This window comes from Miscanthus floridulus, chromosome 2 (genome assembly GCF_019320115.1).
Source record: "Miscanthus floridulus cultivar M001 chromosome 2, ASM1932011v1, whole genome shotgun sequence".
NCBI lineage: Eukaryota > Viridiplantae > Streptophyta > Magnoliopsida > Poales > Poaceae > Miscanthus > Miscanthus floridulus.
Genome location: NC_089581.1, coordinates 118423400 through 118433935, shown reverse-complemented (window position 1 = coordinate 118433935; position 10536 = coordinate 118423400). Strand labels below are relative to the sequence as shown.

At 48.1% G+C, this 10536-nt stretch overlaps 2 protein-coding genes across 2 annotated transcripts; both read right to left on the bottom strand.

Moving 5' to 3' along the window:
- Nucleotides 1–2154: 2154 nt before the first annotated feature.
- LOC136536934 (predicted GPI-anchored protein 58) lies at nucleotides 2155–2796 on the bottom strand. Its single transcript, XM_066529067.1, has one exon. It carries the CDS (start codon nucleotides 2794–2796, stop codon nucleotides 2155–2157), a length of 642 nt encoding a protein of 213 aa, XP_066385164.1.
- Nucleotides 2797–6950: 4154 nt separating this feature from the next.
- On the bottom strand, nucleotides 6951–8249 carry LOC136528479 (probable glutathione S-transferase GSTU6). The gene is made up of 2 exons (XM_066521447.1): nucleotides 7729–8249; nucleotides 6951–7662 (listed from the first exon to the last, which is right to left on the bottom strand). The coding sequence occupies exons 1-2, from the start codon at nucleotides 8050–8052 to the stop codon at nucleotides 7276–7278; spliced, it is 711 nt and encodes a 236-aa protein (XP_066377544.1). The 5' UTR covers nucleotides 8053–8249; the 3' UTR covers nucleotides 6951–7275.
- Nucleotides 8250–10536: the final 2287 nt, after the last annotated feature.

Genomic DNA, 10536 nt, shown 5'->3' with positions numbered 1-10536 from the left:
TCGTGCTGCCACTCTAGTTGGAAATGGAGAGAACTGGATGGATCTAATCCGAGCGTACCTCACAAACTAGGCTACTCTGGTCGATGATACGAATATAGAATGAACTAGCCGTAAAGCCATGGGCTATCAAATGGTAGACGCTACCTTCTACAAGCGAGGGCGAAATGGGATTCTTCTCAAGTGTATCACCCAAGCCGAGGGCATTAGTTTGCTCCACGACATCCATGGAGAAATCTGTGGGTCACATGCCTCTCACAGAACGCAGGTCGGGAAAGCTTTCGACAAGGATTTTACTGGCCTACATCGCTCGAAGATGCCACTGAGCTGGTTAGAACATGTGAAGCTTGTCAGTCTTTTAAACGGCAGATTCACCAGCCTGCTCAAGCGCTAAATATGATCCCTTGTGGTTACAGATTCACCAGCCATTTGCCACATGGGGCATCGACATCCTGGGTCCTTTCCTAAGAGCCCAGGCTGGTTACAAATTTTTTATTGTAGCGATCGATACTTTCACAAAGTGGGTTGAAGCCGAGCCAGTAGGACGGATAACCAAAGAAAATACAGTCAAATTTTTGCAGAGCATTGTATTTCATTTTGGCGTACCGCACCGAATACTCTCGGATAATGGTACATAATTTACCGGCAAAAAATTTGAGAATTTTTATGAAAGACATGCCATTAAGCATTATCAGTCCTCAGTCCACCACCTGATGACCAACGGTCAAATAGAGCGTGCTAACAGCATAATTATGCAAGGGATCAAGACACGAATTTTCAATAGGCTGAGTGCCTATGATAGAAAATGGGTCGAAAAACTCCCCACATTTTTATGGGCAATGCGTGCTACAGCTAATCGAGCAACGGGTGAAACGGTCAAATAGAGCAAGCTGACCGTCGTTACACCGACCTAGAACTCCTCGAAAAAAGCGTGATATAGCTGCATTCTGAGTCGTGAAATACTAGCAAGCCCTCCGGAGATATCATAGCCAGTGTGTACGCGGCCGGGCACTTAACGTCGGCGATTTGGTACTCAAACGAGACCAACGCACAAAGGATAAAACTAAGTTAACACCCCCTTGGCAGGGTTCATACATCGTAGTTGATATAGCTCGACCACGTGCATACCGACTTGCAGAGATAGACGGGGATATGCTCCCGAATACGTGGAACATGGATCAGCTACAATGCTTTTATGCATAATAAACTGCGTTCCTGATCTGTTTCTCAGCATACAACCCATATAAGTGTTTCATTTGTTGTTTAATTTTATTTCTATGTTAGTAGTAGTTTTCTCGAGCATATACGCTCGGGGCTGGGGCTGTTCAATTACAGCTATCTTTTCTAGACTAGTCTTCTACTATTTATTCGGGTAAGCTACTCGTCCCCAAATAAATAGTCGGGGGCTATCATACTACTATTCACTGGTCTGCAAAAATTCTCAATCATGCTAAGCCTAAATCATGCAAACTGGCATTGACTCACAGTACACAAACCGCTCATGTTTAGCTACTATAAGTCTAAATGTTTGCATAACGAAGGATTCAAATAACAAAAGAAAGAAGAATTATGCAAGACTAACCAAGTAGTTTAACAATCTTACAATATTGACGGAACAGGTAAATGTTTCCATTTTTTTCCTCACCACAAATTGACAGGCTCAGCGTTGTTAGTCTATTCAAGTCTTAAATATGGCTCGGCAGCTGCAATGTAAGTTATTCACAAAGCAAACCATCGCTTTTTTATTCTCAGAATAGAATTGACGATTTAGTACTCTCTCAATAATTTAGAAGCACTTTGTACCCGAGTTGTGAGTAAAGTTCTGACCTGACTAGAGCATCCCAATTGGCCTGTAGCTCGGGGCTATGAATCAACTCAGTAACTGGGACGACACTGCTAATGTTATCCCGATTCCGGATTGTGCCCACATGTAAAGCGTATCGTGGCTCTGACCGCGGCGACTCGAACATGGAACAGTGTGAAGAAATGTAGATCAACAGCAAGATACTCATCGGGAACTAGTCATTTCATTGATATAATTTGTTAACACGTATTTACAAATGATTAAACTGGGATCCTAATCTAAGATAACAGAGTAGGCACTTCCGCCGCTTGTCACCAAGCTCCTCAGAGGGCTGGCTGGTGGGATGGAGCAGTCTAGCTCCTCGACGGCGACCCACCGCCCGCGGGCTCGTTCTTCTCCTCCTCCTCGGTGACCTCTTCCTCACTGTCGCTGCTGAGGATCACTAGGCTGCCGTCTCCCAGAATGCCAATGGCTTCATGGTTTAGCTCAACAAAGAGCTTCCTAGTGATCTCTTCGTCACGGCTCGTGTCCGGCGAGCCAGCGGCGCAAGGAGCGGAGGGCCCAGGGACGTCGAGGGCGGTGGAGGCAACGGAGGCAGGAGCGGCGATGGAGACCGGAGCAACGGGAGCAGCACCCGCCGACGGGATTGAGCCTTCCGGCTCGCCCTCGTCGGAGAGCTCGATCACTACCTCCAGCGCCGATGGCACCGGCTGAGTTGCAGGCCCTACCGGAAATCCCGGCGAAGCGACTTCATTGACCTCACGTTCCTCTCCAGGGACTGCTGGGGCTAGAGCCACCTGTGTCTTTGCTAGCGGCAATGCTGCCGCCGGGGCTGGAGCTCCAGAGGACGTCGGGGATGGAGACGCGGGAGTGGACGCTGGAGGCGACGACGTACTACTCGACGCCGCCGCCGTGGCCGATTGGCCAGGCAACTGTGTGAGTAGCAGACGCAGCACCTTGTGGGGACGTTTGCGGCCAATGGTTTTCTTCCTCATCTTTGCTACGAGATTTGGAAATGGAGGTTGCAGATTCATCACGAGCGGGCCTAATTAAATAGAGAGAATTATGTATTTGGCACCGAAACAAATCAGTCTTTCGTATGTAGCACTTAAAAATTTGAACTTTCTTATCTAACACCAAGTTAAAATTTTCTTCCATATATGGCACTACCGTCCATTTCATCCATTCAGCTGTTAGTTGACTATTTTGACCGTGTCAGTTTTTCCTTAGTGTGACCAACATACCCTCTGATACTCACGCATCCAAATTCTCTTGGACTTCCCGTGCGGCCGAGCGTCCGTGAGCTTCTTCCCCGAGAAAAAAACATCAAACCCTATATTGATGGAAGGAGGAGAGGATGATGGAGCAGAGGATGTTGCGGCCGGCGGCGCCCAGCACCAGCTGCGCGTGCCCTCTGGTGGGGCGACTGAAAGGTCCTAATGGCTAGAGGGGGGGTGAATAGCCTAATAAAAATTTCTACAACAACACTTAACAAAGTGGTTAGACAATTATGAGGCGAAGCGAGTGTTGCGCTAGCCTACTTAAAATGCAAGCCACCTACCACAATTCTAGTTTAGATAGTGTCTATTCACACAATAGCAAAGACACTATTCTATGTTAGTGTGCTCTCAAAGACTAACTAAAGAGCCATACCAAGCAAGCAAGCAAGCTCTCACAACTAGCTACACTAAAGGGCTTGTCAACTAGTTTGTGGTAAAGTAAAGAGAGTGATTAGGATAGTTATACCGCCGTGTAGATGAAGTACCAATCAATCACAAAGATGAATAACAATGGAGACCAATCACCTCGGAATCAATGATGAAGACAATGATTTTTTACCGAGGTTCACTTGCTTGCCGGCAAGCTAGTCCCTCGTTGTGGCGATTCACTCACTTGGAGGTTCACGCGCTAATTGGCTTCACACGCCAAACCCTCAATAGGGTGCCGCACAACCAACATAAGATGAGGATCACACAAGCCACGAGCAATCCACTAGAGTACCTTTTGGCGCTCCGCCGGGGAAAGGTCAAGAACCCCTCACAATCACCACGATCGGAGCCGGAGACAATCACCACCTCCGCTCGACGATCCTCGCTGCTCCAAGCCGTCTAGGTGGCGGCAACCACCAAGAGTAACAAGCGAAATCCGCAGCGAAACACGACCACTAAGTGCCTCTAGATGCAATCACTCAAGCAATGCACTTGGATCATTCCCAATCTCACTATGATGATGAATCAATGATGTAGATGAGTGGGAGTTCTTTGGCTAGGCTCACAAGGTTGCTATGTCAATGAAAATGTGCAAGAGTTATCCCTTGAGCCGGCCATGGGGCTATAAATAGAGCCCTCATCAAATAGAGCCGTTATACCCCTTCACTGGGCAAAACGCGCTCTGACCGGACGCTGGCCCTCAGCGTCCGGTCGCCCGATGGACGCCACGTGTCATCGCCTTCAAACGGTGTTCGTCAGATTTCAACGGCTGTGAAGCTGACCGGACGCGTCCGGTCGTTTCCAGTAAGCTCCCCGAGGCATGTATTTTCGACCGGACGCGTCCGGTCCACCTTGACCGGACGCAGACCAGCGTCTAGTGCTCAACCCTATCCACTGTGCCGTCTGACAGCTCGACCAGACGCAGCCTTTCAGCGTCCGGTCGCTGAGTGACCCAGCGTCCGGTCAGTAGACCGACGCCAGCATCATTTTGACCAACTCTATTTCAACTCTAACTTCTTCACCCTTGCTCAAATGTGCCAACCACCAAGAATTTTGCATCCGACGCAATAGGAAATAGACATTTCATTTTCCCGAAAGCGCCGTTGAGCTTGTGCACATGTGTTAGCATATTTTCACAAATGTTATCAAGGGTGTTAGCACTCCACTAGATCCTAAATGCATATGCAATGAGTTAGAGCATCTAATGGCACTTTGATAACCGCATTCCGATACGAGTTTCACCCCTCTTAATAGTACGGCTATCAAACCTAAATGTGATCACACTCTCTAAGTGTCTTGATCACTAAAACAAAATAGCTCCTATGGTTTATACCTTTGCCTTGAGCTTTTTATTTTTCTCTTTCTTTATTTCAAGTTTAAGACCTTGATTATCGCCATGCCATCACCATTGTCATGCTATGATCTTCATTAGCTTCTTCTACTTGAAGTGTGCTACCTATGTCATGAGCACTTGATAAACTAGGTTAGCACTTAGGGTTTCATCAATTCACCAAAACAAAACTAGAGCTTTCAGCGACCTCACCCGGCGGAGCCAGGCCGTGGCGCGGTGGCGGCGGCGGGGCCGACGCTCCGGCCAGCCCGCGGTGTGGTGGAGGCGGCGCGGCCCTCTCCATCGCCCGGTCATGCGCGGCCCCATGGCGCTCTCCCCTCCTCTCCCTGGTGCTCGGCCCCATCTCCTCAACCGCCGCTGCTGCGTGGGCGCGAGCACGATGCTCCGGTGCAGATGTGGCCGTCTGTCCTCGCCGCACTGATCCTCTCCCTCGGACTCCTGCTCCACTGGTGTTGCGCGCGCAGATGGATGGCAAGCCGCCGGAGCCGCCGCCCGCGCTTCGAGGTGCTCGGCCTCCTCGCCAAATTTGCCTGATGGCACGAACAACACCCGCCGCGGCCTCACTCTCCCTTTGTGCTCGATCTGTGCAACGCCCAGCATCTGTTCGATGAATTGCTGATGACAAGAGGAAGGAAAGGTTTTGGGGGTAACATCACCGTATTTCTGCTACAAAGATGATTGTAGGAATTGGTTCTTTTATAGTACTTGACAGAAAAAATCTCTTCCAGACATGGTGGCGTCTTTAGACAATGTGAGGGGCTTAGCTTTGGCCATGTCATCTAGTGCATTCATTGGTTCTAGCTTTGTGATCAAGAAAGTTGGATTGAAGAAGGCTGGGGATAATGGAAGGCGTGCAGGTTGTGCCTCTTCTAAGCTTTGTTTTATTGAGGTATCATAAAAGCTATTTAATTAGGACAAACCATTGATACTATATACTGTTGTTCAAGTTGAGCTTCACATGAACATAACTCTTAATGCTTGCTTAATGATATATTTGTCTTTTGGGCTTTTATGTATATCCTGTGGATAATTCTGATTTCCTTTGTTATGCTGATGCACTGCAGCTTCTGGAGGTTTCTCATATCTGTATGAGCCATTATGGTGGTTGGGAATGATAACTAGTAAGTGTCAATTGAAATCATGTTTTGAAGGGAATTAGCAATTACATCATACTTTATAGTACTTCTGGTTAGTAGTACACCTGTACTGCTATATCTATAGCTCATTGCAGTTCCATTTCTTATTAAGTTCTGTTGTTGATGTATATCTTATTGATATGCCTTTTAAGATGATTGGTTTCATAATATTTATAATTTTCTTATTTGACAATCTGTCTATCTATTATTTCTCTATTTGGCATCATGTATTTCTGCTACAAAGAAGGGCATTCATGTCATTTTACCAGCCACTTGACGCCGTTGCTGGCCCAAATGGACGGTAGTGCTATCTAGGGAAGGAAATTTCAACTTGGTGCCAAATAAAAAAGTTCAAATTTTTTAGTGCCAAATGCAGAAGACTGATATGTTTCAGTGCCAAATACATAATTCTCCCAATTAAATAGGACCAAGCCATCTTTCCAAGAATCTCAACCGCCATCTCAATTAAAAAGAAATTAAATCTCCACCACGCGTACTCATGGGGAACCGAGCCAACCGCAGCGCTTCGACTGATAGATGATTGCGCGTCCCCTGGCTTGCGTCTGAAACGGGATTGACAAAATAGGATGACCCGGGGATGGCACTAGAACAAGCTCATCTCCTAACAGCGCACCTCTCTCGACCTACTCAAGATCGGGTCTTAAGTCGCGACTGGCAATTTTGGGTGGAGTCTAACCACCCGGATCTCAAGCCAACCTACTAAGACAATCCCGACTACACACACAGATGGTCGAGTTGCATTTGACAAACAAGCTTGGGGGCTTATGTCGATGCCATACCCCGGGTACCCTGACTTCCATATTGCCAGCTACCTACTCCGGATCAGAGACGACCCGAAGGCCCATGACGACCCTATTCAAGGAAGGATATTTCCGGATTACGCCAAGACTCCGACTAGGGCACGACTCCTTAGCTTATAGGGCAAGTTGGTCTCGGATATAAATTGCTAGCAATTCTCCTTGTTGTAATCATCGACTCTTTCATAGGCTAGCCATATTGTAATTACAATCTCGCCGAATACAAGCAATACAAACAAGTAGTAAATGGACGTAGGACTTTTACAAACAAGTAACACACTGAAGACACATCCATGGCAACACTCATTGCACATACAAACTGACCAACGGCAAGTCCGCAACGTACATCGTGCAGAGCACAAAGCCGCGTTCCGTTATTTCTTTTTCGTCACTAGCGGAAAGCCTGAAACTCTGAAACACGTGGCAAGCAGCTAAGTCCAGACTGATATAACCTGCGCTTTCAGTTGCTTGCACCGGCGGCCGGAGGAGCCGCTAGACGTGCCTTCAACATCTTGCCGAACTCAACCAGCCTGCTCACGTCTGGCATCACCGGCTCGACGGCTTCCAGCGCGCCGAAGCGCTCCGACCACGCCGCCAGGAGCGGAGTCCGTTCGGGGTCGAAGGGCTTGACGCCGTGCAGCTCATCCGATGCGCGCACCCACCCGAGCAGGCCGCCGAGCACGACGTCCACGTACCCGGCGCTGTCGCCGCCGAAGAAGGGCTTCCCTTTGCCGCAGTCCCTCAGCGCCCCCTCCAGGGTCTCCACCGTGACGAGCGACTGCTGCTTTCCCTCAGCCCTCTCCTCCTCCGTCTTGCCCATCGCCGACTGGTTCAAAGCGGGCAGCATCTGCACCCACACACACGATCGGTCAACATGCAATCGATTGCAAGATCTGAGGTGATGCGTACGTACCTTGTCATCGATGTAGGCGGCCCAGAAGCGAGCAATGGCGCGTTCGTAGGGGTCAGCAGGGAGGAGGGACGGGCCGGTGCCGGCAAAGGCCTCGTCGATGCATTGCAGGATGATCAGCGATTCAGAGACGGGCTTCCCGTTGTGGATGAGCACGGGTACCTTTTTATGGACGGGATTGGACTTGACGAGGAGTTCGCTCTTGTCCCTGAGATCCTCCTCGACGTACTCGTAGCTCAGGCCCTTGAGGCTGAGAGCGAGTTTCACCCGCAGCACGAACGGGCTCGCCCACATGCCCAGCAGCTTCAGGTCGTCTCCTCCGGCCATTGCTGGAACTGCAGGCTCTCACTAATGTTCTACGAGTAGCTTTTTTTTTCTTCTTTTCGTTGGCTTAATTCTTGGTGACTGGGGAGGGAAGTGCCGGGGAGTCTATATATACACAAAGGCAGAGCATCCTCTGCTGCGATGACAACTCTTTTGTTTGTCTTGATTGATTGACTTCTAGCATCCCCACGCTTTTATTTAAACAAGATTGTTGGAACAATCTAAGGAGCCTCTATTACTTGGACGAGGATCCAATAAATCGTGGGGAACATCCCATGCCGGCAATCAATTTTATTTTTTGGTCAGCTGGCGATGGTGAGGTCACTGCTGACGCCTGAAAAAATTGCCAATGGTTCCATCTTCAAAGAGACGCTAAAACATCATGATCGACGTATTCTTGACAGTGTGTACGCACTAGGTGCTACTGCATTTTATATTTTTAATATAATATTTCCAGCCTTATCCTCCTCCAAACTCCAGCCAACCGCTGCACGACCGCAATCTCGAAGGTCCACGTGTGTTGAGGCTTTGTGTGGATACCATCGGATTTACCTCATTTCACATGTGTTGGAGTAGATTGGCGTGAAATTATGTGAAATTTACGTTAAAATTCACTCTAATTCACCCCAACATATGTTGATTGATGCCCATCCGACTATATCAAACAAGGCGAGATGGATTGGGGGTGTATAAATTAGTTTAAATTCTACCCAGTACACTGCAACACATGTGAATTAAGATGGATACAAGGCTATAAAAAACAGCCTAAAGTGGTTATATGGGAATCTTCCATCATCATATTCACTAGCCACTGCTGCCCGTGCTTCGCTGCGGGTGATATACGTGGTATAGGAAAAATCTTGAGAAATATGACTTATATGTCTAATATGTTTTCTCATCGTGTTGGTACGGAAGATTTGTCTCAATACTGTAAACGAACATAGAGGTTAGTTGTCATTACATGGTGCCTATTCTAGGCCAGCAAATCGATGACATGTTAGTAGAAAGAAGTATTTGATGGAGTTGGGCTCAAGCAACTAACACTTAGATTTAAAGTACAGCATTGGCTAGGATTACATTATATGTGGAAATAGCAAAAACTACAACACAAGTACTTCTCCTAACGCGAGGGTTTACAAAAGAGTGAATTAGGATCCACTCCCCTTAGGCGAAACTACAATACACTTCGTAAATCTAGAATTACACGAAAGATTACACGGTGTCGAACACTAAATTACACTGGGATTTAAAGCTATATGGTTAAGAGCAACATAGCACAACCAAGGCTTACTCTAGAAGTTGGGATAGACGAGGGCAATGGAGAAACAACAAGATAATGTCTATCCAAAACATGGCGTATGACCAACAGATCCAGAAACAGGAGACTGAGAAGTCAAACATCATGAACCCTAAGACCAAACTAACCAACTGTAGACTTGAACTTCTTCAAAAATCAGATCCCTTATTCTTATATTACACCATCACCTCAGTCAGACGAAATGAGGACTGGATCTCGTAGCTCTGCTTCAGATTCGAGAAGGATGGGGATGAAGAAGAAGAGCAAGGACCAAGAACATCTTATAGTGGTGAACGAAGATGGGGCGCAGCGCACCAGAAGTGGAGACGGCATGGATGGGATATGCTGCCGGTTCACGCTGTGGAGATACAGCCGGCCATGGCACATTCCCTGCTCAAGCGAGCGGAGGGAGGTAATAAAGGAGAGGAGAGAGAGTTCACTCGATGAGGGTGGCATGCGGGTGGTCGTGTCCCCAAAAGAAGAAAGAAGGGAGGGGGTCTGGTACAGGGACGAGGGCGAGGATCAAGAGCGGACCGGAGGCCGAGGAAAGGAGAAGCGTACAGTGCACGAGGACGGCGAGTGTGGCATGATGTCGAGGCCATGCGAGGACAGGGTGCTAATGGGCTCGACACCAACGGCGTCCGCGAGGCACGCGGTGACAGCGACCTGACGTGCGTAGCGTGGTCGAGCTGGGCACAGTGCCTGGGACTTGACATCCACCCAGGCTTTTCTAAGCATTCCCTACTACCCAAGGCTAACTTTTCCCAGGTGCTCTTCTTTCCTTCCCTTCCTTGTCCACAATATGCGTCAAACTTTGTATGAAGTGAGATCGCAACATACATACTTCCTCCGAAACCACCTCCTCTTATTTACTTTGAGAGAATACTATTTCATCAACCCGATGTGGATTTCTTGTTCAAACACCCGAATATTTGTATCAAAAGTGGTATGACGGTGTAACTTGGTAAAGGTACTTGGTCAACAACCTCGATACTAGCGCGTGGCGAGCAGTGTCACCATGTGGCAGTTGTTCCACAGGGAGCCCTCGGTTTTGCCATGACACCATAAGCTATTAACCAGGCAACTACTACCAATTTCATGGCCTGAAGGTGGTGGGGTCATAGATTGCAAGGGAAGATTCAAACAACAAGGGTTCCCTTCACAACAAGGGACAATGAATTCAAATTCAG

Coding starts and splice junctions, on each gene's coding strand:
- LOC136536934 (XM_066529067.1), bottom strand. CDS start 2,796: ATGAGGAAGAAAACCATTGGCCGCAAACGTCCCCACAAGGTGCTGCGT.
- LOC136528479 (XM_066521447.1), bottom strand. CDS start 8,052: ATGGCCGGAGGAGACGACCTGAAGCTGCTGGGCATGTGGGCGAGCCCG. Junction 7,663..7,728: donor CCGCCTACATCGATGACAAG/GTACGTACGCAT, acceptor GTGTGGGTGCAG/ATGCTGCCCGCTTTGAACCA.